At 38.4% G+C, this 27,551-nt stretch overlaps 2 protein-coding genes and 1 pseudogene across 3 annotated transcripts in view; 1 reads left to right on the forward strand and 2 right to left on the reverse strand.

Annotated features, from left to right (window-relative positions):
- The window catches only part of RPTOR (regulatory associated protein of MTOR complex 1), a 547,756-nt gene that overhangs the window by 140,090 nt on the left and 380,115 nt on the right, over positions 1 to 27,551 (reverse strand). For both annotated transcript variants that reach the window (XM_036753902.1, XM_036753901.1), the window contains exons 14-17: positions 24,711 to 24,785; positions 23,350 to 23,415; positions 21,899 to 22,090; positions 6,174 to 6,314 (exon numbers count right to left, since the gene is read on the reverse strand). In XM_036753902.1, the coding sequence (XP_036609797.1) occupies positions 6,174 to 6,314; positions 21,899 to 22,090; positions 23,350 to 23,415; positions 24,711 to 24,785 (474 nt within the window). The remainder of the gene's footprint in view (positions 1 to 6,173; positions 6,315 to 21,898; positions 22,091 to 23,349; positions 23,416 to 24,710; positions 24,786 to 27,551) is intronic.
- LOC118845852 (proteasome subunit beta type-4-like) lies at positions 11,424 to 12,575 on the forward strand. Its single transcript, XM_036753903.1, has one exon. It carries the CDS (start codon positions 11,444 to 11,446, stop codon positions 12,236 to 12,238), a length of 795 nt encoding a protein of 264 aa, XP_036609798.1. The 5' UTR covers positions 11,424 to 11,443; the 3' UTR covers positions 12,239 to 12,575.
- On the reverse strand, positions 12,805 to 13,169 carry LOC118845853 (annotated as a pseudogene).

A 27,551-nucleotide genomic window follows, 5' to 3' on the forward strand; every position in this document is an offset into this window, starting at 1 on the left:
AATACAAAATGCACAGTTTCAGTTGAAAACATAAGACTCAGCCTTTGCATTGGAAACAACTTTGTTACATTCTGAAACAATTGTCATAAAAAGGAATCTCTGAAAACAAAAAATGTTATTGAGATAATAGAGTTGTCTGCATAGAACAAATCTCTAAGGAGACAATGGTACCATGCCCAATTTAGAGCCCACCTATTAGTGGCAGGATTCGAAGGGCACAACTAGCAAATTATAAGTGGAGATGTTAATGTAGAGTAGAAAAAGGAACACAACTCAGAATCAAATGCTTACTGTTAATACTGTCACCCAAACTGCAAAGTTTTTCTATTTATTAGAATTGACATTTATTGTATTCTTTTTTTTTTTAACCAAGAACATATCTAAAACAAACAGTTGTATAGGGACAATATGTGAGTGCATCTATCTTAAAACTTTCTAAGATTTCTAAGGCCTAGAATCCCTAGATTATAAAACTTTTCCTTAAAACTCAATAACTTCAGTATCAAGAAAAAGTCTCTGCTGTATCTTTACTTTAGAAGAGAGAGTACTGCAACAAGGGCACTTCAAGATTATGGGGTCCTATTGGAAATAAATCTGAAAGTGGTAGAAATTTTAGTGATACTCTTACTTCTTTATTCATTTAAGACATTAATCAAACTTTACCTACCACCCTTTTATAAAAAAATACACGACAAACAGGTTCTTCAAATCAAAGCTTTCAAAAAATAACTTATTGTTTAAGAGGATAACTGGGGAGTCACAAGCCCAAGAGAAAACTTTGCTATCACAGTAAATTCTATTTAAATATCTGAAAAAAGCAAGATTCATGGAGCGGTCCCACTCCACTGACAGTTTTTAGCTATGTATGTCAAAGGCACAGCATAGCAAGTTTGAAGGTCTGAAAGATTTTTGCTGCCAACTAAATGGCTGGTAAGCCTAGGTTTATTTGACAAAAATTCTGAGTAATTAATCTAACAACTCACATTAATATAGTGTATTAAGGTTTGCTAAGTGCTTTCCTTATAACAATACTATGAGGTAGGTAATGTAGCAACCACTCTCAAAAATGACAATGCTTAGAGGAAGAGGAGTCACTTCTAGTACCTCTTAAGGAGAGAGAATGAAATTCTGGTGGGATGCAATCTCTAACAAACTAAATATTTACCTGCAACTATAAGAAGTGTGTGTGTTTGGGGGGGGGAGGGGAAGGGAAAGGATGTTTTCTGATTGGGAAGGAAAATATTTATTTTTCCTTAATTCTACTAAGGCCATTTTCCATGAGTTCCCTCTTTTATCCTTCTATTCATTGCAAAATTCATTGACACTTCTCCTACCTCCTCCTTTTCCATAATTTCTGATAAGGTAGTCTTTCTCTTTGCCAATGCCAAACCCTCTACATGTGCCCTTACTCATAACCCCTCCTGTTATCTCCATCAGATTGCCTCCTCAATCACAGCCTCTCTCTGTGATTGATTTTCAATCTCTCTATTGGCTTTTTTCCTATTGCTTTTAAGCATTCACTCCTGTCTTTCCCAACTTTAAAAATATTCAGGAAACCCTATTATCTCCTCAAGCTATTGTCTTATGTTTCTTTCTTTCTAACCAAGAGTCAATAAGCATTTATTAGCACCTACTCTGTGCCATTCAACATGTTGAATGCTGGGGATACAAATACAAAAAAAGACAGTTTCTGCACTCAAAGAACTTATAATTAATTGAACGGGGGAAGACAAAATACAAAAGGAAGCTGAAAAGCAAGGGGGAGAGGAAGGAAGGGTATCTAGCAAGAGGGCATGGTAGAGAAGTCAGAGAGGGAAGTCTCAAAGTAGTGCAGCCCGGTGAGAAATGAGGGGATGTCTGAGCTGGAGCTTTCCCCTCAACTTGTAGATAAAGCAACCTCTACTATATCCCTCTTTCATTAGCCCTTCATATTCTGTCTTCCTAATGCATCACTCAACAGCAACTGCTCTTCCCCAAGTTACCGATAAGTTCTTCGCCATATGTGCTACTTTTTTGGGGTGCTTTTCTTGCTTGAGTTCTCTGCTGCATGACACTGCTGACCATGCTCTCCTGGATGCTCTACATATCTAGCCTGCCTCTCCTCTGAGTTTTAGTATTGCATGTTGTCACCCTAATGTACTTTCAAACTGGATATCCCGAAGACATTTCAACTTAACATGTCCAAACACAGAATTCATTATCTTACCTCCCCATTTCTGTGGAAGGCATTACTATTCTTCCAGTTTTGCAGGTTCAGCATCAAATTTTCCCTCTCTCTTAGCACACTTATCTGTTCAGTGGCCAAACTTTGCTATATTTTCTTTCAGACCACCTTTGGCATCTGATCCCCTTCTCTCTACTCCCATAGGCACCACCTCATCACCTCCTGCTTAGACTACTGCGATGTACCATTTGTCTATCTCCTTGCTTCCTCTTTCTTCACTCTAGCATATCATCTACACTACTGCCAAAGTGATTTTCCACAAGCACAGAATGTCATTCTCTTGCTAAAAAAAAACAAAACAAAAACACCACAAAAAACAAAAAATAACAACAAAAAACTCCATTGGCTTCCAATTACTTCTAGAAGACAATATAAACTTATCTGTTTAGCTTTTAAAGCTTTTCAAAACTTATCTTTCCCTTCTCATTATATATTATTCCACTTTGTATACTCTGGGACATCACCAAGCTGGCTACCTCTCTATTCCTCAAATAGGGCTCTCCTCCATGCCTAGAATGTATTCTCCTCTCCTTCCCTCACCTCACAGAATCCATCTCCTCCTTTAAGATTTAGCTCAAGAATCCCCTTCAACACGAAGCCTTTCCTGACAGGCTAACTTTTAGTGTCCTCATCCTTAAATACCTTGTACTTATTCTCTTTACACGTACTTATTCCATATATTCTACTCTTACATATGTACTTGTCTCCATTAGAATGTAAGATCCTTGAGCACGGGAATTTATTCGTATTTGTAATATTTACTACAATGCTTAGCAGATAGTAGGTGCTTGAAAAATGCTTTTGAATATTGATTCTAGCAATGACCTATTTGTATTTTAATGCTAGTAGTGGGCTTTAAAAAGTACTCTTCCAAACAAAAAGTTCTAGAATTTTTTAACAGCTTTTATCCCAGCTATACCATGCTATTGTCAAACTGCTATGCTTCCATTATTAGAAGGAAATGTAAAGCTCGCTCCGCAATGAAATCATCTGTTTTCTGTCATAAAAGTCCAATGGCATTTAGCAATAGGTGGCATTCTGTTCTTGGTATATTCATTGGTCATTTATACCTTTATATACCTTGGAATGGATTAAAAGTTCAAAATAATACGAATTTACTAGAATTTTCCAGGACTCCCATGTTAAAGATCTAAACTTGTTCAGATAAAATATATTCAGTTTAGGGGAAAATGATAACAAATGACAATTAAGAGTCAGTGTGGTATAGTCAGTTTCAGAAGTCAGGAAGACCTGGGTTCAGTTTTCACTTCTGACAATAGCAGCTGTGTGACTATGGCCAAGTCCTAGCTGTTCAGTAGCCAAGGAAACTCCATAAATTGCAGTTGGTAGAGGGAGGGTCCTTAAGAGGAATGGCCTATTCAAATAGAAATAACACATCAGCCCCCAAAAAAACACCAAACAAAACAACCTTTTCTCCAACCTAAATGGGACGCTAACTATTCTATGAGAAAGGACAACTACAGGTTCCTTTATTAGAATGAAACCTTGAATGAAAAGTTTAACCTTTATCTTAAACTCCTTGGCTAAAAAAACTGGACATAGATATGGTAAAATTCTGATTTAATGGAGAGGGTTTAATTCATTGGTCACGCTTGATAGATACAGTGAATTGTTGATTTATAGCAGGTAAACTCGTATTATCTTCTAGAGTAACAACTACTGTTCAAAACAGAAAGAAGTCCTGGATACGCAGGTCATTACACTTCATTTAGCCAAAGAGGAAAATACCCTTCAAAAACATTTCTTCCTGGCTGACATATAATAGTCACATTCAGGCTAGTCCCATGTACCAAAGAAGGAGACAAACCGAGACTACTGGTCTGGTAACTGAAGTACTAAGAATGTCTTTTCAACACGATTATGGAGAGTCAAATATGTGCCCCTGAAGGGAGTAAAGAAGTTGGAAGTATATTGTCAGCCTATTGTCCCTTCATAAAGGTTGGAAAAACAACTAAATCTCTATTTAGTGAAGTTGTCATGTTTCTTCCCCTACTCCCTTAATGCACTTCCTCCCTAAAGACTGCCACAAACTTCATGTTTCCAGTAACAAATTAATATTTAGTATTTAATTTATAATTCAAGGCCTCCTAATGAAAAACTCTGCCATCACAACTGAGACAAAATAAAATAGCATAATAGAGGATGGGGAACATATTTTGTTTCTAAGAAGAATAACACAAAGTTAGACGTGGATTCCTAAGAGAATGGGCTCTGACCCAGACAGTGATTGACTCAGCTGCTTTGATTCCTGTATCTTCCTCATATTGGAGACATCAATTTCCTAGCAGCAGAGAACAATCTACTTATATTTCTAATCAGTTTGGTTCAAGGCAGGTATTGTCTGTTATACTGGTATTCTTATTTCTGTGGGTATAGATGGAAACCAAACTAAAAAAGGTAAAACTGCAGGTAGTAATTGAGAATAAGTCCATGGAGGGTATGGACTGTGCCTAAAATCATTCCCTCTCACTTTCAGGATCAAATATAAAATCATCTGTTTGGGGTTCAAAGCCCTTCAGAACCTGGTCCCCACAGGGCTTTCAGCCATGCCATGCCCCCCCACCCCCCCAGTCTTCTTACACTTTTCCTGTGGATTCTGTGATCCAATGCTACTGGCCTTCTGTCTGTTCTTCCCATAAGACACTCTTATCTCCCAATTCTGGGCATTTTCACCAATTGTCAGCCATGCCTGGAATATTCTCCCTCCTTATTTCTGCTTCACTCCTTATCCTGGCTTCCTTTAAGTTGCAGCTAAAATCTCACCTTCTATAGGAAGCCTTTCCCAATCTCTCACCTCTCCTGAGACTCCTTTCCAGAGGTGTGAGGTTCATGGGAGTAGAATACTTCATAAATTTTCAAACTTTTCCCATGTATTGATTAGTTTTGCTGATTGTTTTTTTCTCTTCTTCCTCTTTTTCTTTTTCTTTAAGGCCTTGAGGCAGCCATTTCTCATTTGAAGCAGAGAAGAGAGTTCTAGGGGGTATGTGGCAACCTTATTATACAGAGTTAAACCATTCCAAAGGGAACTCTAGATACAATTTCTCATGAATCCCTGCTCTTGGAAAAAATAATGCAGGTTTGGGTATATATCAATTAATTCCAATAAAGGAGTTATTCTATTTATAAGGAATACAAAATGTAAGCGATAATGCTGATAAACCAGCCTAAGGTTACAGAATGTTAGAGCGAGAAAAGCTCTTAGAATCTAAAAATTATTTTTTAAAAAATACAAAAATTTAATGGAATATAAAGCTAAGGAAGTCTAAAAATGGAAAATGACTCGGCAAAGGTCACACAGCCAGTTAGTGCCAGCCAGGCCTAAAAACTGTAATCTGCCCGGTTAGATTCTTAGGCTCTTTTCTCTCCACCACAATGCCCTTCAAAAATGTAAGCTAAGTGCTTTGGGGGAAATTCCCAAAGTCACCTTCATTAGAATCTGAAATGTTAGAACCAGTTTTAAACTAATTATTTAGGTTGAAATCTTAGAACAACACACACACTTTCTTTCAATTTAAGCTGACACTTGAAACTAAGCAGTTTTCACGAAGTTGCAGCATCTCTAGCAAACAAAGGGGTCAGAGGGGAAATAGTCCTACAGCTGTATGTGGGTTTTCTATTGCTCTTTTGAATCATGATAACGTGTTTACACGTTGTTCCTAGGCAGCAAAGAGCCTACCATAAGAGCTGCTAGGAGATATAGCCTATTCAAATGTTCTTTAAATGAATCAAATATATGTCTGCCCAATGAAGAAAAGGAATTTAGAGGAAATTAAACACACATTAAAGGATCTGCTCTTTAACTGGTGCACAAAAACACAAAGTGAGTGGTTCCCGGTACTGCTGATGGGACCACCAAATCTCAGATCCTCAGTGTGTTACTGGAAGGCTTTTGATTGCTGCAAATCCTGTTGGGGTACAATTCACCTACCTTCCTGACCATCGGACTTCCATCATTGATAAGTTGAGCTAACATCATAGCCACATTGTGATCAATTGTGGTAGAGTGATCGGTCCTCTCTGTAGAGTTACCCACAAAAGTGCCAAGGGCAAAGACTGCAGCGCAACGAACCTGAAAAGCAGAGGGAAACAGTTAAGGGATACTTTCTACCGCTCCCTACTTTCTGGATTTGGATCTCTTTCAGATATTCCTCTCATTTAATTTAATTCAACTCAACTCAACATACAGTCAGAAAGTACTATTTTATGTCCCAAGCTGGCAAAAACCCTCATATAAACAATATGGTCTTTGTACTCAGGCACTATAAAAGCTTGTTAAATACTCAGAAATTATACAACATAAATGATTGTAGTATAATATTAAATGGAAAAATGTATAGTACTTTTAAGCACTACAGGAAGTTTGGACGGGGAGTGAATAGACCATGGGGGCTGGGGTTATGTGAAAGGCTTTACGGAAAAGCTGGAATTTGAATAGGACTTTGAAGGATGAATAGAAAATCTGAATAGGTTATAAAAGTGAAAACAGAATACTTCCATTTGTTTGTTTCTGTATGTGTGTATGTCTGTGTGAAACACTACACACATGGACGGGGAAGTCAGAATTATCTTCTTAAGGCACAACTGTTACCCTCTCTTTAAGAAACTTCAGTAGCTCCCTATTGCCTCTAGGGAAAAAATACAAACTCCTCAGCCTGTCACTTCCAGCCTTCACAATTCAGCCTCAGTCTACCTTTCCAGGCTTATTTCATGTCATACCTCCTCCCCACCCCTGCCAATACATTCTAAATTCCAGCCAAACTGGCTAAGCTATTCTTCCGTGAGTTCAGTCTTCCATCTTCTCTCTCCACTTCTTTGACAGTAGCTGGGCAATTTAGAATTGGCTATTATCCTATATGCCCAGGTAGTATTAACTGGTAATCACTTTCTCCTGCTTTTACAATGGAAAACAGTCAGGAAGGTCTCCCTGTTTCCCCAATTATAACTTCAAAGATTAAGTGTCCATGAGGGCCCAGATGGCCCCAGAGCACCTGGGGTGGATAAAGAGAGGATAAGCTCTTCTTCTTCCTGTTTGATAGACACTCTAGAGCAGAGGAGTAAATATTTCAGTCCTATACTCTCTCATTCCCTTAAGGCAATTATTGCACTCATAAGATCCCAAAGGATAGACTTGGAAGTGAAGGTATTGCAGGCCTGGCTTTACTCAGGTCACTCTGGTAGTTCAGATTCTGGATAGATATAAAATGAGATGATGCAGACCATCTAACAATTAACAAAAGGAAACTGACCTAGTATGGAGAGGTTATTCAGCAAGGATATTGCATTAATTCAGTTAGGCAGATTTTCCCTGTTTTTTCATTTGCCATGAAAGCACATGGGACAAAAGTATGTGTGAAGCCTGAGGGAGATGCCCCAAGCTTTAATGCCCTAGACAAAATCAAGTTTTGAGGATGACTATAATAACCTTTCAAAAAAAATTACCCTAGTTTACATCAGACAGATGTTGCTCCAACTATATAAGGTAATAGAGAACACCTTAATTCCCACCAATCACCATCCTGTAACAACTGAAAAGGGAGTGCTTCTAACAGACGTCAGAGATGGGATTTTTCCTATACAGAAAAGGAAATCTTGGAAGTCATCCTGGGAGTGGTATTAGGTGGTGCCATGGAGAGAATGCCAGGCTTGAAGTCAGGAAGACTTGAGTTCGAATTCTGATTCAGATCTACACTAGCTGTGTGACCCTTTGCAAGACACTTCACCCCTGCTTGCCTCAGTTTCCCCATCTGTAAAATGGGGGTGATAATAATAGCATCTCCTTCCCAGAGCTGTTTGAGGATCAAATGAGATAATGATTGTAAAGTGCTCAGCACAGTGCCTACCACAGAGTAAGTGCTATACAAATGTTAGCTGTTACTGTTATCATCAACTCAGTCTGGATGCAGATTTGGAAAATCACTCTTGATTCCTTGGGGATACACAGAATATATGCTATTATATTCCTTTTGAATATGCCTTGTGTGGGCTTTCAACTTCTTCCCCTTCTAGTGCAGATGCTGGGCTGTCACATAATCATTCACTTGGAGAGGCATTTGCTGCCAAATGTAGGAACCAAAATAGGTAGGAGAAACTGATTAATTCTTCCTCTCATTTTAAAATTCCTCAAAATACACACAGAGATACCTCTTTCTAACCATTGCAATAAGTTATTTTAGTTAATCCTCTATTCCAAACTTCTTTCAAGTCATGTACAAATTACACAGGTGGCTTTGAAGTTTACACATAGATCCTCAAAGACTAGGACGTATGGTATTTCTTTTTGTTTTTTGGAAATATACATATATATAAAATATATATATGTATATACACACACACACATTTACACATAAATATTTTCAAATTACATGTAAAAACAATTTTTAACTTTTATTTTAAAAAATTTTGAGTTCCAAATTTTCTCCCTCCCTCCATGAGAAGGCAGGCAATTAGATACAGATTATACATGTATAGTCATGCAAAACATATTTCCATATTAGCCATGTTGCAAAAAAAAAAAACAAACAAAAAAAAAACCAACCCCAAAACAAAAACAACCTCCAAGAAAAATAAAGCAAAAAAAAAAAGTATGCTTTGATCTATATTCAGACTCCACCAATTATTTCTCTAGAGGTGGGTAGCATTTTTCATTTTAAGTCCTTTGGAACTGTCTTGGATCACTGTATTGCTGAGAATCGCTGAGTCATTCACAGCTGATCATCATACAGTATTGCTGTTATGGTGTACAATGTTCTCCTGGTTCTGCTCCCTTTACTTTGCCATCAGTTTGTATAAGTCTTCCTGGGTTTTTCTGAAAGCCTGCTGCTCATCATTTCTTATAGCACCATAGTGTTCCATCATAATCATATAAAACTTGTTCAGCCATTCCCCAACTGATGGGCATCCCATCAGTTTCCAATTCTTTGCCACCATAAAAAGAGCTGCTATAAATATTTTTGTACAGATTGGCCCTTTTCCCCTTCTCTTTGGGATATAGACCTAGCAGTGGTATTGCTGGGTCAAAAGGCATGGACAGTTTTATAGCCCTTTGGGCATAGTTCCAAATGATACATGATATTTCTAACTGATAAGAATAATTTTGGACACTTTTTCTGAAACAGCTTAGTAAAAAGATAGGGTCAGTAGACTGAGATAGGTAAAGTATGGCAGGGCTGCAGAAGGGTGATAAAGATGACCTAAAGGACAGTGTCTGAAAGACTGTCAGAGGGCATCATGTCACGCTACTCAGAAATTCTAGTAGAGAATACAGAGTCAGCTATTCTGGTACCTTTTTTTGTAACTGTAAAAATCACAACTTTTTTTAAGTATTGGGACACACATCAATCTTCTTGTGCTAAGCCAAGATTTCCCATCATCTCTAGGTTTTCTCTTTCTAGATATACTGATCGCTCCTGAGTTGTCATCACTGAACATTTTAGTATTTTCCCAAGAATCACTCTCATTTTGGGGCTGATCTGTCAGGGAGGTGAAACATGACTGCATTTGAATTCCTCCAAGGTCATGTCAGGTTTGCTGATTTAGACAAATGATACTGAAGTATTTTCACTGAAACATTTGGTAAACCCTGATGAACAGACACTGCTTTTTCAAGGGCTTGAGCCAATTTTATTCTATTGTAATATAAAAAAGATAGGTCTGAATAGCCGGGAATGCAAGTCAAAACTAGGAGAGCTCAAACATCAAATATGCAGAAATCTTATCTAGAAAGGATGGAGTTTTATTTTCTTTCCTTAACCAAAAACCCAGTTAGCTCTACAAATCCAACTGTAGCTCACAGAAACATTTATACCTTTTTTTTTATTATTAGAGAGGGATCTGGAAAATAGAATTAGTAATACTGGCTTTTACGAAACTAGATGAAACATTTTATGTTATTTTGCTGAAGATAAGTAGGGCACAACTGCTATTCATTTCCTTTCTAGAGGGAAAAGTGATTGCATGACCTTGGATATGTTACCTCAGTTTTTCATATGTACAATGGAGATAATTCTTCTTCCTCCTCTCAGGAAATATAAATTAGATGTTTTTAAAAGAACATTCGGTGCCTGGGGTGAAATCTAACTTGCAGTAACAACCTTATCTTACCAATACCCAAACATCCAGCAAACTTCTGAGGTACACCCAAGAAATCACAAGAATACAGGAGAATGCATAGCTATATAACCCAAAAATCTGTTTGGAGAGAAGTTGTGTGCCACCTCAAACTCATTATGTCCAAATAAGTTGTGTGATCTCCTGAAAGTCACTATCAATCTATGACTTTTTGTCTAAAACAACTGAACATCTTCCGCTAATTTCCTAATCTGCTATTAATGGCATCACAATTCTGTAGTCACTAGAACTCTGACTCTTTCTTCTAGGTCTAATTTTACAAGTCTCCCTGCTTCTATCTTCTTCTTTCGCTATATGAGCCTACATGAGAGCTTCCTAACCGTTTTTTGTGGTTGTTCGGGACTTCTATGGTAATCTGGTGCAAACTATGGACCTCATCATCTCAGGACCAAAAAATACCACAGATCACATCTGAAAGGAGTTATATTCAAATAACTGTCAATTTTTAAAAAACTTAATTTTTAAAAGTTCACAGATTAAAGCCTAGGCTTTACTATTCATTACTTCCCGATTAATCTTCTTAAAATGCAGATGTTATCATGCCATTTTCATTGCTCAGGAATCTATAAAGTTTCTATTTTTAACAGGATAAAGGTCATACTCCTTAGCTTGGCATTATTTTTTTTTAAATCAAAATAACTTTTATTTATACGTGTTCTATTCCTTCCCTCCCTCCCTCCTTGGTCCCCCAAATAAATATCTCCCCTACCTTGTGGGCTGGCCAAAGGGGGAAGAATCCAGGGCCAGTTGCCCTAGAGGACAAGCCCCTACTCTAGGGGGATAGAGCACTGTACCCTGGCCCCAACAAGATACAGCTGCCTTGTCCCAGAACATTTGAGAAGACTGGAAATCAAGGTCCTGAGTGTTATATCTGTCCTATATTTAAGGGATATTTCCTTAGCTCAGAGCCCCTGCTGCTCCCAGGGGAGGGAGGTGGCAGTGTGATCGTCGGGATAGGGGAAACACCCCCCAGCCCCAAATTGTGCAAATGTTGCATTCTTCATTCAGCGAGCAGTCCTAGGATAAGATTCTAGGTTTGGGCCTTCATTTCTCCTCGCCAGAGTGACTAAGATGGAACCGTTGCTAGAGCCGCGGTTGGGTTTGTGGGCCGGGGGCCCCTCACCGGGCCAGTTCTACCGCATCCCGCCCGTCTCGGGAGCTCTCCCGGGGCCGGACAGCACGGTCTGCGGAAGCCCGATTACTCGGACGCAGAACCCAATGGTGACAGGGACCTCTGTCCTAGGTGTGAAATTTGAGGGTGGTGTAATAATTGCAGCTGATATGTTGGGTTCCTATGGCTCCCTGGCTCGTTTCCGAAATATCTCTCGAATCATGCGAGTCAACAACAATACCATTCTTGGTGCTTCTGGGGACTATGCTGATTTCCAGTATGTGAAGCAAGTCATTGACCAGATGGTGATTGATGAAGAGCTGCTAGGTGATGGACACAGCTATAGCCCGAAAGCCATCCACTCTTGGTTGACTAGAGCCATGTACAGCCGTCGCTCCAAGATGAACCCGCTCTGGAACACCATGGTTATTGGTGGCTATGCTGATGGGGAAAGCTTCCTGGGCTATGTGGACATGCTTGGTGTAGCCTATGAAGCCTCTACGCTGGCCACTGGTTATGGTGCCTACTTGGCTCAGCCCTTGATGCGAGAGATTTTGGAGAAGAAGCCAGTTCTAAGCCAGGCAGAGGCATGGGAGCTGGTGGAGCATTGCATGCGTGTGTTGTACTACCGAGATGCTCGATCTTATAACAGGTTTGAAATTGCCACAGTGACTGAGAAAGGAGTTGAAGTGGAGGGACCTCTCTCTGCAGAGACCAATTGGGATATTGCCCACCTGATCAGTGGCTTTGAGTGATGCAGTTTTATCTCCAGCCTCATCTATCGTGCCCTAGAACTCCTGGCCCTGCTATTAAGGCCATGTTGGCTGTCCCAGGACTGAAATTTGACTTTTTCCTTTTGAGATTGGTAGGAAATAAATAATTCTGGACCTCCTGTCTTTGTCCTTGTGGGATAAGATGGGAGCCTTCTGTGCAGACAGTGGTGTAAGTCTTTATTCCCTCTTCCTCAAGAGATCTTTGTTCAAGAGAATTAATTTGTTCTATGAAGACATGGCACCTACACTGCTGATTTCTTTCCGACTCTGTAGAAGAATCCTTAAGTATATGTGGCCTGAAATAAACATGTTCCTCTAAGATTGATGCTAATGTATTCTTAACCATGGTTTCAATAAAACTAAGAATAAAAATTTAAAAAAAAAAAAAAAAGATTCTAGGTTTGAGTCCCTACTTGTCTCCTGGGTATATGAAGAAAAATGTAGAGTCAGAGAAGAATGTATACGTGAGGGGGGAATCTCATTGAAGAATGGGAATGCCAAGAAGGTCAGATTCCCTCAATACCATACAAATTTGGGAATAGGCCAAATCATTACTGGATCAGACCTGTGCCTGGATATCCTTCTCCTCCTGTCTCTTCAATGGGGGTGGTGAACTTCTCTTTCTGCCGGCACTGTCTCCAGACCAGAAGGCCAGAAAGGAGCATTAACATGAGCATCAACCCTAGTGTACCCCGCCAAGACTGGCCACAGCAGAGGAAAAGGGGGTGGAGGTGCTGTGGTGCAGGCAGGGCAAAAGTCACCGTGGGGTTGAGCTGGACAGGAGGTACAGTCCATGTACCTGTTTAGGTCTGGGTTCCATGAAGTGCCTTGGGACAGGGGCTGAGGCTGGTTCCCCGCAAGTCAATCTCAGCACTGTCATTGCCAGTGGTACCACTAGCGGTCCGAGAGCCATGGTATACCTCCCGAGGCTGGTCCCGTTCTCTTAGCTTGGCATTATTAAGACTCCATAATAAGGTTATCAAACTGGAATCCAGCTCTATCTGTTTTTACTCCTTAATGCTTGTTCTTGAACGGTAGCCAAGACAGTCTACACCATCTCAGGAAAACAGGTTGCCTTTGCCTATGTTGGTTTCCTTGCATGCAAACTTGGAATATATTACAGGCATGGAGGGCAGCCCATGCTAAGGCCCCAGTGATGAGATGGAGTGTCCTGTATGAGGAACAGTAAGCTCAATTTGTTTGTATTTTAGAATTCAAGAAGGTGAAAATGAATAGGAAGAAGAAAGCTACATATCACTTTAAAATAAATGCTAATTGCTATTATTAAGTACCATAAAGCACATAATGCAAAACCTAAAATCATCTGGCTCATGAAGAGTAAAATAACATATTGTTTTTTAAGAATGGAATGGTTTGCTGGCTAGGGAATCAGGAAGCAAATATGTAATCACCTTGCTTGTCATTTCCCCAAGAATTTGGAGAGCTTTCAAACTATAGAAACCAGAGTTTTAATCTGAATAGAAAAAAATGATTTAATCTTTAATCTAACTTATCCTCTTGAAAGATAACAGAGGTAACGAGATTTACATAAAACCTGATTGCTTTAGGTCTCCACTGTTTCTCTAAATCACCTCAAGCCTTTTACCTAGAGAACAGCTGCAAATGTCTACTCATAAGAAGTCTGAGGGAAAGATTTTATTTTTCCTCCTAAGCCTATTTTATTTAGCAAAAGTTATTAGGCAAATAAGTTGTAAGTTGTGGACGGTGAAATGCTGTGTTTATAAAGTTATATATTAGAGAATCACATTAGTGATTGAAGGGACCTCAGAGACAATCCAATCCAACCTGCACCTCAAGAAGAATCCTACCTCCAACATATCTGACAGTCAACCATCCTTTGTTTGAAGACCCATACTGTGAGGGAGGACCTACCAGCTCTCAAGGGAGATTCTCCCATTAGCACCAACTGTTTGCAAGTTTTTCCTTACATCATCAATTATCTATTTGTGTACTACAGAAACGACCTAGCAGAAGTCACCCAAGCAAGCTAAACAGGTTCCCCACAAATTTATGTTATATAATCTCGATGGGCCCTCACTAACACAAGGCAACACTTTTACCACTCCCTGATTCTCTATCCCACTCTGCAAATCTCTTCCCATAATCCATTCAGCTGAGGACTTCATCTCATACTTTACTGTGAAAGTAGAGGAGTTATTCCATGAGTTCCCTCTTTTCCCTTTCTCTACATATTATAACTCCTGACATCACACTCCATTCTCTTTTCCTATACTCCTCATCAATATCAAGAATTCTGTAAGTACCCTTGATCACGTCCCACCTCATCTTCTCTCAAATGCCCCAATGATTGTTCCTTAGCTCTCTCTAGTCTTCATTTGCTGCCTATCTACTGATTTGCATTTAATCAGGGAAGGAAAACTTCTTTAATTAGGGAATAGGCTCCTTTGGGAGACAGTGGATTTTCCCTTACTGCTCGTATTGTCAAGCAAAGGATGGATGTCTGTCAGATATGTTATAGGCAGAGATTCTGCTTTGAGGCACAGGTTGGATTAGGTCCTATCTGCAAAGATGTCCAACGCTCTCCCACACATAAACCCCCATCCATTAACAAACACACACACACACACACACACACGCACACACACCCCATAACTAGATCCTACCATCCCACCAGTCTCTCTATCTCTTTCCCCTTGCTTCTAGAAAAAGTTGTCTATACTCTTCCACTTTCTCTCCTCTTAATCTCTTGCCAATGCCTAACAAGATGGTTTCTGAACTCATCACTTAGGTGAATTGAATCTCTTCAAAGTTCCCAAATCTGACTGCCTTCATTTATTCCTCAGCAGTTTCCATTTCCTTGACTAGTTTCTCATTTGTATCATACCCTAGTCTAACTGGGTGTACCCCAAAGTTCTATCTTGGACCTTTTTCATTCTCTTTCTCAATTGGTGAACTTATCAGCTTTCACGATTGGCTTAATTATTACCTCCAAGCAGACGACTCTCCAACCTAATTACAGCTCCAGTCCCTATCCTGAGGTCTGGCCCTACACTTCTAACTGCTTATTGGACATTTTGAACTAGATGTCTCAGAAGTACAAAACTGGACTCATTATCTTCTGCTCAAACCTGTTTTTCTTTTAAATTTTTCTATTTTCATCCAGGGCACTACCTTCCAGTCATTCAGTTTTGCACCTTTGGCATTGTCCATCATTCCTTACTTTCCTCACTCATAGACAACAATGTACCAAATGTTGTTTCTATCACTACAACAAGTCTCACACTTATTCACTGCTATTCACCTTTTTGGCCAACCTCCAATTCAAGCCCTTATCACCTCTTCCCTCAGCTCCCAGTGCATGGAACTGATGCCCAACCCTCCCTAATCTAATCTTTCTTCTTAGGCAGAGGATGGTTTATTTACCCTTCTTACACCCACTTTACCAGATTGGGGGTTGTCACACTGTGATTATCCAACCTCTATCAGGGTCCTAGGAGTAACCATGGTGTGTGTGTGTGTGTGTGTGTGTGTGTGTGTGTGTGTGTGTGAGATGAGGAGGCTGATACACTTCTACTACTTATCACTATATCTTTTGTTCCCCATTGGTGTGCTTCCATTTATTTTTTAAAAAATCAGTCATAATAACACTATCTTTTTTTTTTACATGAACATTCACTAAATGAGAAGGTAAGAGTAGGAATATACATATTATTTACGCAAAAGAAGGCAAGCATGGGAATAATTAATGCACAGTGTTCATGGAGGAGAGTGGGTATTCACTTAGAGAAACCTAGAAGGGAGGGGGATAAATTTGTGGGAAACCCATTTGCTGGAGCAACTCATGATTTCATGTCTTGACATCATTCATATGACTGATTCCTACATTCCTCAATAGCAGGGGTTCTTAGCCAATTTTTTTTGACAGTGTCTGGTCTTCTTTGGCAGTGTCTAGTGAAACCTATGAACCCCTTCTCAGAATAATTATTTTAAATGCATAAAATAAAATACAAAGCATTTCAAAGGAAATAAGTGATACTTAATAGTTATCAAAATACTAAAAAAAAAAAGAAGGTGGTTTTACTCCTTACGAAGGGCCACTCCTCCACCTGAACAACTGAAGCCATTACATTCTATCTTCTCCAACAGACTTCCTCCAACTGTCATCTCAGCTCTATTGCTTATCTTCAATCTCTCTCTGGCTCCTTCCCTACCACCTAGAAACAGGCCCATTTCTCCCCCTCCTCAAAAAATCCTCACTCGCTTCTTCCACCCCTGCTATTATCCCATAGCTCTTCTGCCCTTTGTGGACAAGCTCTTTCAAAAAAAACCATCTATAACAGACCCCTCCACACTCTCTCCTCTCACTTCTTACCTTGCCTTACAATACAGTTTTCTAAATCATTTCACCAATACTGTTCTCTCCAAAGTTACCAATAACCTCCTAATTGCCAAATCCAACAGCTTGCTCTCTTTCCTCATTCTCCTTGACCTCTCTGTAGCCTTTGACAGAGTTGATCACAGTGTCCTCCTTGATACTCTCTTCTCTCTAGGCTTTTGGGACACCATTCTCTCCTGGTTCTCATTCTACCTATGTGACTGCTTCTTTGTAGTCTCCTTTGCCGGATCCTCACCCAGGTCAGGCCCTCTAACCACAAATGTTCTAAGGGGAACTGTCCTGGGCCCTCTTTTCTTCTCCCTCTATACTACTTCACTTACTGATCTCAGCATGGATTTGATTACTATCTCTCTATGCTGATCTCCAATCTCACATTCCAACTGCCTTTCAGACACTTCAAACTGGACGTCCAACAGACATTGTAAATTAAACATACCCAAACCTGAACTTACTAATTTTCCTCCTAGATCATCCTCTCCTTCCTATTACTGTAGAGGGCAACACTGTTCTCCCAGTCCATTAGGATCCCAAGCTAGGAATCATCCTTGACCCCTGCCTATTTCTCATTCCCCCACCCCCAAAATCCAATCTGTGGCCAAGACCTATCAACATTTCTCCAATATACCATTCTTCTCTGACACTGCCAACACTCTAGTGTTGAGCCCTTATAACCTCACACCTGGACAGTGACAGCCTGCTCAGCCTGCCTCAAGTCTCTCCCCACTCCAGAATATCCTCCATTTGGCCACTAAAGTGATTTTCCTAAAGTGCAGGTCTGACCATGTCACCCCCTTTACTCAATAAACTCTAACGACTCCCATATTGTTTCCAGCATCAAAATCAAAATGCATTCTAAGTTCTCGTCCCCCACTCCCAATTTTCCAGGCTTCTTATACCTTGCTCTCCACCATGTACTATCTGATCAAGCGATAGAGGCCTGCTGGCTGTTCCATGAATAAGATACTCCATTTCTTGGCTCTGGACATTTTCTCAAGCTGTCCCTCAAGTCTAGAATGCTTCTCCCTCATCTCCACCTGCTGGCTTCCTTCAAGCACCAGTTAAAATTCATTCTTCTCTAGGAAGCCTTTCTCAGCCCCTCTTAATTCTAGTGCCTTCCTTCTTCTATAGTATATGTGTGTATGCATAGCTTATTTGTACATATTTAATTACTATAATTATATGTATATCGCTTGTTTGAAAATATTTGTATGATTCTTGTCTCCTTATTTAGATTGTGCTCCTTAAGGGCAGAGATCATCTTTTTGCCTCTTATTATATCCCTAGTATAGAGTGCCTTCTACATAGAAGGCACTTAATAAATATTCACTGACTGATCCAAAGAGTTATCTGATTTGTGGTTTATCAAGTACATCCTTCGAAACTCTGAAAAGTTATATATAAATATATATAAACTGATAAGCCACAATGTGCTGTACCTATTTTTAATGCAGTCAGTGCTTTGGCTTCAATAGGCCCCATCATTACACTTAGCTGAGGGTGAGGACTGGTTTTCCCTCAAGTTCTCAGTCTGTGTCTTTATGTAATATTTTAATATAAGGGGCTGAGTTTCTTCTCAAATTGATTTTACTAGAGTTCCTTGGACAAATACGCTTTTTTCTTCTCCTTTCAACAATTAAAATATCCACATAACACAGGGAAAGTACATTTTATACTGCCTACCAGCGAACATTTGCAGACCACTGCAAACTAAAAATTCAGTGTAGGAGATAGACAAAACATACACACACACAGACACACACACACACACACGTCAAAATATAATGAAGATTTTTTATACTGGATCAATAAAGATAAAATTTTCTCATTCAAGACATTGAATATATATATAAAATATATAAAACACCTCATATAGGCAAAAGAAATTATTCTTATTGATGAAAACCATTACATAAATAAGAAAAAGTAATCATTCTTATTCATTAACACCTATATATATATATACACACATATATATATATACACATAGCATACAAAGAACGAAATGTAGAGCTCAATGTAGTAACAAAATATATATTATCAATATGAAGAGAATTACAAAAAAACATACAGTAAAGAAAAAAAAATATAGCTTTTATAAATAGTAAAGGAAAAAAAGCAAACCAAATTTGAATAACAATGAATGCCATCAAAATGTGAAATGCAGTTGTTTATACTACATACTACCACAATTTTGGGGGGGGGAGGTTTTGAATAATCTTTTCTCCTGTTTTACTCATCAGTTTAATAGTTTTGACATTCTAAGCCTCCATTTCTAAATTCTAGATTATTAGTTATTGTAAAAAAAACTTTGTGTTGGTACCCGGCTCAGCACTGTGCCCTGTGTTCCCTACCTAATACTACAGTATAAGGGAAAAATTTGGAGTAGATTTAATTCTCTCATCATTTGAATTGGCATTCCCCTGTGAAAGAGATAAATGTGATGGAACTATCATATGTATGGCATGGTGGGGAAGGGAAGGAGAAAGTAACAGGGAACAATATACCACTGCCTTAGCACCATCTTAACTGCAATGCTCTTCAGTTCAAGGCATACTCTTGTATGATTTTGAAAGCAACATCATTTTCATTAGTTCTAGATGCTGAGTATCAATAGTCTTGGGGTGCTCCTTTAATGTACCAGTTTCTTATGTTGTAGTTGAAGGATTTCCAGTTACTTTGGGCCTTTTATACACATCATTTTGTAATTTTCTCTTCAGCTGAGGTCTCACACAAATATCTGTAAGCTTTCTGCTCAGGAGATTACATGATACACAGTTTTTGTAATAAGCACGTCTAAAAGCTGAGCCTTTAAGATTTTCTAACAATTTACTTAGGTTTTTTTCTGCTTTGGGTATTTGTCAAAATTATAAAGCTTGAGTTATATTATAGCCCAAATATCCCATGTTTCTTCTCTAGGAAGAGAAAAGGATCCTTCCGTTAGAAAAGTCCAAATCTAAGTCTATGATCCCACTGTAATGTAATATCATATGCTAGATTGGGAAAATCTGAATGTCTATAAATTGTTTGTGGTATTTCAAGGAGATTTTTATTTCAAGTTAACTCAAAGTATTTATCTACAGATAATCCCTCATGAAAGACAACATTTTAACTCTATTAAGTGTTGTCTCATTCTCTCTGAAAAGGTATAATTATCAAAGTATAATTACTTTTTGAAACTCCAATCCTATTAGGAATTTTGGAGGTGTCTACATCAAGTAGTTTATAGAAAACAGATATGGTTTGGCTTTCCCCCCTCATACCTCTTAGCACTGCATATTCCCTATATTTCCAATAGCATTTTGTAAAATATCCTCAATATACCATATTCTTTATATTTCCAATAGAATTTTTCAAAATATCCTCAATGTGTTTATTGCTTAAATCATATAGTATTCCCTTGACTACAAGTCCTCTGTGTGGCTTTATCTTCATTGCTAAGTTTTTATGCTTTAGATATATTCCATCATTATTACTCATATTAGCTTATATACTTAATAAGAGGAGCAGATATTAACTTAAATATTCAAATAATCAAAATTACATTGCAGAAAAAATGGTCTGAGTTGTAAAGGAAAAACACAAGAAAACTGTTAAAAAATACGCCAAAAATTTTTCCTAGTTGATCTCTGATAGACACTGGGGTTTCCAATAAATTCTGGACAGATAATCTCTCCAATAGGTCCCTGACAATGCAAAGAGCATGTGAATAAAACTTTGATAAAACTCCACGGTGCAGTTTAGCTGTTGGGCTGATATGGCACATGCAACCTCCTTTGCTCTGTTTGGTTTGGATTCATCATTCCAACCTGTGCTCAGGCTGGTAGGTCTCTGGGGAGCATAGTGGGAGGAGACTGGCTTTCAAGGTTGAGAGGGAGTGGCCACACGCAAGATTGTGCCACAGTCCCTCAACTCTCTGAGGATAATATAGATAAGCCTGGGGTGGGAGGGATACACTTCAACACCTTACCACTATAGATCCTAAGCCCCACCAGTGGCCTTCCCATTAACATAAATCCCAAATTACACAAATTTCTCAAATGCAATAACAATGCCCTTGAGTCTTAAACATAAAACATTTATGAAACAAAAAGACAAAAGGAAGAATAATCCTGACATTCACTCAATTGAAGGGAAAGGCAACAATAATTAAAATATACCACTAACAATGAAACTGGTTCATGCGCTCTGACAGATATACAGTAAGTAGAGTAAGGGAAATGAACACATGCAGAAACCTGAAAAAAGGCATAAAAGTAGAGAAATATCTGTGTTTGCAGCTGATAACTCTAGACAGAATGCTTTCAGTAAAATAGCCTCCTAATTGATCTGTCTTCTTACAGCCCTTGTCCTTTCTAATCTATATTCCACACAACTGCCAAAGTGATTTTTTAAAAGTGTAGGTCTGGTTAACTCATTTCCCTACTTATAAATTCCCTAATGCTTCTAGGATTATAAATACAAATTCCTCTGTTCAGCATTTAATGACCATTTCACAACTTGGACTTTCAAGGATGATTTTACATTTCCACCTTTCTCACACTTAACAGGTCTTTCCTGATTCCTCCTACCCCTCCTCATTGGTTGCTAATACCTTCTGTGCAAAATTATCTTGCTTTGATGTCGTATTGTGTGTGTGTGTGTGTGTGTAATCTTCCCTGATGGAAAGAAAGCTGCTTGTGAGTAGGTATTACTTTGTCTATTGTATTTGTATCGACAGCAATTAACATAGTGCCTAGCATAAAGTAGGCACTAAATAAATGCTTATTGATTTACTGTATCTTAATTTGTCTCTTTGCAACTTCTTTACATTATTCCTAGTTCTGTCCTTTGGAATGTAATTACATATTTAGAAATCAACCAGTAAAACTCAAGGCTACACACTTGAAAGTTTGAAGGTCCTTATACTTTGGGCAGAAATCTGAGTCTGGGCAGTTTTATTGCATAAATAATTTAATCCTTAGTTAAATGGGAAACCTCTTAACTGAGAAAATCTCCATGCTAGTTAACTTATGTATTAACTTATGTATCTTATTATTACTATAAGACTTTGTCCTAATACTAACACAAAGCCCTGTACAGAGTAGGTCCTTGATAAACATTTGCTGAATTGAATTACAAGGCTTAAGATCATGGGAATTCTTTCTATGTCATCCTCTAAAAATTGTAGCACAGAGCTTAATGTTTTTTGATAATGGTGGCCGAATCTGCCATTTTAGTTTAAAACTCACATTTTCACCCTATCATTCACTAATAGACCACCTTACCTCAGGAATGGGATCAGAGAGAAGACTGTAGAGTTTCTCATGGGCACTGTCCCTTACACCACACCACCTTGCTGAATCAAAATTTTGCCAAATACGTCCTAGGCAGATGGCTACCCACTGGCGCAACAAAGGGTGGGGGTCATTCAGTTGCTCCAGACAAATGGCAATCAGATTGCCTTGAAGACAGGCTTCCTAGAAAAAAGACAAAATAACAATCCTCTGCTTATGTAGGAAAAATCGAGGAGGGGCCTATATGATTTAGGCAACACTGAAGTTTCCCTGTTACTGAAATCTCTGGCTAATAAAGCTTCCAAGGTCTGTTATTTAGGTCTTTTTTTTTTTTTTAGATTAATCAATTTATTTTTAGTTTTCAACATTCATTTCCACAAGACTTTGAGTTACAGATTTTCTCCCTACCTCTTCCCGCCCCACCACCCCAAGATGGCATGCATTCTGATTACCTGTTTCCCCAATCTGCCCTCCTCTCTATCACTGACCCCCCCCACCTTCTGTCTTACTTTCTTGTAGGGCAAGACAGATTTCTATACCCCATTGTCCATATATCTTACTTCCCAGTTGCATGTAAAAACAATTTTTAGCATTTGTTTTTAAAACGTTGAGTTCCAAATTCTCTCCCTTCTTCCCTCCCCATTCACCCTCCTTGAGAAGGCAAGCAGTTCAATATAGGTTATACATGTATCATTATGCAAAATGCTTCCATAATAGTCATGTTGTTAAAGGCTAACATTCCCTCCATCCTATCCTGCCCCCCATTTATTCTATTTTCTCCTTTGATCCTGTCCCTTTACAAAAGTGTTTGCTTCAGACTACCCCCTCCCCCAGTCTGCCCTCCCTTCTACTGGGTCTTACTTTAAATCACGATATTTGAGATAGCAATCTCCATATTTTAAATAAAGAGAAAGGCACAGCATTCTATAAAGTTCTCTACCTTCCTTTCCATGTACGGTATTATTCTTCCATAATCCCAACACTCTTTTGAGTTTGTGACTCTGTTTTACTTAACGTCAGAGCAACAGTTTTTTCTGATCACAAAGCAAGATAGCTAGCATTATATCTTTTTTTCTGCTTGTGGACCATAAATTCTATTTTGAAATGATTCTGGATCTCCCCCGCAGCTAATCCCTTCTCTCTGAAATTACCTTCCATTTGAACCAGACATATCATGGAGGCACATAATTATTTGCACATTGTCATTCTTGTTAGAATGTGAGCTCCATGAAAGCAGAGACTGTATTTTTGCCTTTCTTTGTGTTTAACACAGTTCATTTCAGGTGCTTAACAAATGTCTGAACACTGGAATCATTTGACAGATTGAACCAAACCACGTAGCAAATGAATTCACTAAACATGATTCTTAAAAACCTATAGTAAGTATAGTGCTGAACAAAGTCCAGTGGGGCAGCTGGAAGAAGCAGGCTACAGATACTCACCTGTCCTGTGTTATAGCTGTTGACAATCACAGCCAGAATGAAAGCTGTCATGGTCCTATGTTCAGCCTGAATGAAGAATAAGACATTCATTTTCAGTCATGCAACTGTTTCCTTCTGGGGTAAAACTCCACCATTCCTATGGTTGACCAAAGCCAACCTGTCAAAACTTTTTATGATGCAGTTATGTTTTTTGGTCTACTCAAAAAACAAACAACAAAACAAAATAAATCCAGACTCTTTAAATAAACATGACAGCATTATGAGAATAACTTCATTTCCAGAAGGAGAAACGTTGTCTCCCAGAAAGACTAATAATACAGAAGAATAAGGAAGCTGACATGATAAAAACAACTTGGTTAATTATGAGATTTACCAGGTCTTTTCTTCCTGTCCCATTTTATATTAGTATGCCCTCGCACTTGGTTATGTTGGTCCTAAAATGCTGAATTAGCTTTCTTTCCATTCCTTTTATATGAATTCTAATGTGCTGAGGAATCAGGTTAGTAATTATTTACAAAGATAAATTAAGAATATTGTAATCTTGCTTATAAATTTTAATTATATATGATATTTTAATTTTAAAAACTGAGGTTGATCTATAGAAGTAATCATTTCCAAAAAACTTATTTATAATTCTTTCTTTTCCTTGGGAACATATGTTAGGAGGACAGCAGTATAAGTGCCTCTATTATCTGGAATGGTTACAGGAATGGAGAGTTCTGGCCAACCAAATATTCTAGTTAAACTAAAGAAAATTCAACAAGTATTAGATTAAGTATCTACTATATACTCAAAATTATACTAGCAACTTCAGGAGACATGCAAGTATTATAAAACATGGTTAGTAGTTACCATATATCTTACACATGATCAATTTTCAAAGAATCTAAATAAAATACATTTGAAGATAAAACTTAAACTGAATACAGTTCAATCTTTTGTGATGACTCAGGAGATATTTCATGAAATGAAATCATCACTCTAAATGTAAATTATCATTTTGTTGTAGATGTGCAGTTGGTTAATAGAGTTCTGTTGATAAAATCCTAGATGAATCACCTTTTCCTATATTGCAATGAAAATACCAGTGAGAACAGATGTTTTGTAAGAAACTCATTTGTCCCATTTAAAAGCAGAGATGAAAAAGTCACTCTGTTAAAAATTCAGGGGATGCTAAAATAGGAGCTTGGATTTGCTGTGGTTGGGTATGAAACCACCAGACCTTTTCTTTTGATGAATGAGTGTCTTGAGGTCTGTAGTCCTCATAAAAACAGATACTGCAATTGTGTAACACACAGTCAGAGATAAACCACATCAATTCTTGAGAATGTCTAAAAAGAGAAATGATGTTTGTTCCTTACTGGCATGTAAGGGTCTGCCAAGACAGAAAGGAAATATTTGTGACCGTTGTCCTTCACGAGATCGGCTTGGCATGACTGGGGAGAAAAAAGAAAGAAAGAAGGGAAAACAGTGAGCACAGTTACCTGAAGGGAATTTCTTTATGCCTCTTATGATATATGAACGAATGAATGTACCATGAATATTTTATGGCTTAATCATTTTCTCCCCTCAAGCCCAATTTTCATTTGAAAAAATAGTGAGTTGTTGCTTGCAGACAAATTCTCTGTGGCTATGGATAACTTGCTAGGATCTTATGTGTTCTCAGAATTGAAATGGTCCTGTGCTATATTCTCTGGAAAAAAAAATATGACCTGTATAGTGGAAATAGGCAAAGGCATAACAAGTTTTTGGGAACAGCCTAGTGATTGGGAGACGATTTGAGGGATGGCCTATAGGCAAAGGGTATCTTTTTTTTTTAATTTTTTTTTCCTTCTTTCTTTTTTATTTATTTATTTATTTTTAGTTTACCACACACGGTTCTACATAGTTTTGAGTTCCAGATTTTCTCCCCTCCCTACCCCTTCCCTCCCCCCTTCCTCCCCAAGACGGCATGGAATCTCATATAACTGTCATGTATAACTTCCCATTGAATTAATTTATGCACTAGTCAAGTTGTGGAGAAGAATTTTGACCAATGGAATGAATCATGAGAAAGAAGAAACAGAACCAAAAAAAAAACCAACCCAAAAGCAAAAACAAAAGAGAAGCAAAAAAGGCGAGCATATAGTGCGCCTCGATCTGTATTCAAACTTCACAGTTCTTTCTCTGGATGAAGACAGCATTCTCCATCGTGAGTCCCCTGGAGTTGTCCTTGCCCTTTAGGTTGCTGAGAAGAGCGCAGTATGTCAGGGTTGGTCCTCATGGAATCCATATATCTGTGGCTGTGCATAACGTTCTCCTGGCTCTGCTCCACTCACTCAGCATTATGTCATGTAGGTTTTTCCAGGTTGTTACGAAGTCTGCATCATCCCCATTTCTTATGGCACAATAGTATTCCATCACCTTCATATACCACAGCTTGTTCAGCCATTCCCCAATTGATGGGCATCTGGCAAAGGGTATCTTTGAAGATGTTCCTATTTCCTACACAATCAACCCACCAGCATTTGATAAGAGCTTACTAAGTGCCCGGCATTGTGCTAAGCCTGGAAGACACAAAGACAAGCAAAAACACTGTCCTGGCCCTTAAGGAGCTCATATATAAGGCATCTAGTGTAAATGGGAGGCTATCCCAAATGGACTGGGGGGAGGGGAAAAGAGGAGGGATCTGGAAAGGCCTTACAGGATAGGGGATTTGAGCTGAGTCTCAAAGAAAACCAAGGAAGCCAAGTGGCAGAGGTTGGAAGGACAGCATTCTAGGGATGGGAGCACAGAGAAAGGAGATATGCATAATGTGAAAGGAATAGCAAGAAGACTAGTGTTAACTGATGCAAGAATATGTGTAGCAGAGTACAGTAGAGGAAGACTGAAGAGTTAGGAAGAGGTCAGGTTGTAAAGGGCTTTAAAAGCTAAAGACAGAATAAGCCAAAGAGCCCCAAAGAGAACAGAGAAAGAAGACAAGGTGTTATGTGAAAAAAATTTATTGCCCTTATTTTTGTGGTGACAAGAACTGGAAAATAAGGTGGGGCAATCAAGTGGAGAATAGCTAAACAAATAAGGCCATATGAATGTAATAGAATCCATTGTGCTATAAGAAACAATGAAGGGTCCAGTTTCAGAGAAAGAGGGGGAGACTTTGACAAGCTGATGAACAGCACAGTGAGCAGAACCATGAGAAAAAATTATACTATCAGAACAACATTCTAAAAACCAACAAATCTGCAAAAACTCTGATCAATGCAGTGTTCAAATGTGATTCCAGAGGACTGATGAAGAAAGCTATGCAGTTCGTGCTAGAAAGGTAAGCAACTAATCCAATCCAATAAACATTTATATAATCATAATTATAAAACTAGATATGCAGAATGAGACACACCTTTTGGGCCATGGCCAATATGGAATTTTTTTTTTTTGCTTGACTTTGTTATTACCTACAAGGTTTTTGAATTTCTTTTTCAGTGGGGGAGAGGAGCTGGAAGAAAATGAGGGAGAGGAAAAAAAAAAAGCTTGTTAATTGAAAAAAAAAATATTTAAAAGTCCAACAGAGGATGCTATATTTTAGAGTGGATGGTCAGCCTGTGCTTTAAGAAGATCACTTTGGCAGGTGATTAGAGGATGGATTGGAGTAGGAAGAGAACTGAGGAAGGAAGACCAACTGGATGGCTACTGCAATAGCCCAGGAGAGAGGAAATCAATGAGAGCCTCTAACAGGTGGGTGGCTGTGTGATTTTTCAGATTTTCTCTGTCTTCTAAGAACAAAGGTTTTGGTTCCTACTCTCCCTTCCTAAAATGGTTCAATGTTTTGTCCTCTCCTAATCATACATAGCTAGTCTACTTGCTAGTTCAATAAACTAATACACATAGATAGATGGTATTTAAACTTTTCCCCTTTTTTTCTTGTGAAATCGAGACAAATGTCAACAAACACTATCATTTCCACATACAAAGAACAGGAAAAGAGAACTATTTATGACACTGTAAATCTTTATTGAATAAACCCTTTTAAAAAAGTATATAATAAATTCAACACAAAAGTCACAAAACCATCCTGATTAACTGCCGCTCTTGTTCTCTACAACGCATATTTTAAAAAAAAAAACAGTGTTCACTGTTGGTCTTTTAGTTTTTTAAAAAATAAATTTTTATTGATATTTTCTGTTTCTGTCACTTTATTATTTCTTGTATCACTCCCTGCTATAAAT

This window comes from Trichosurus vulpecula, chromosome 4 (assembly GCF_011100635.1).
Source record: "Trichosurus vulpecula isolate mTriVul1 chromosome 4, mTriVul1.pri, whole genome shotgun sequence".
Taxonomy (NCBI): Eukaryota; Metazoa; Chordata; class Mammalia; order Diprotodontia; family Phalangeridae; genus Trichosurus; species Trichosurus vulpecula.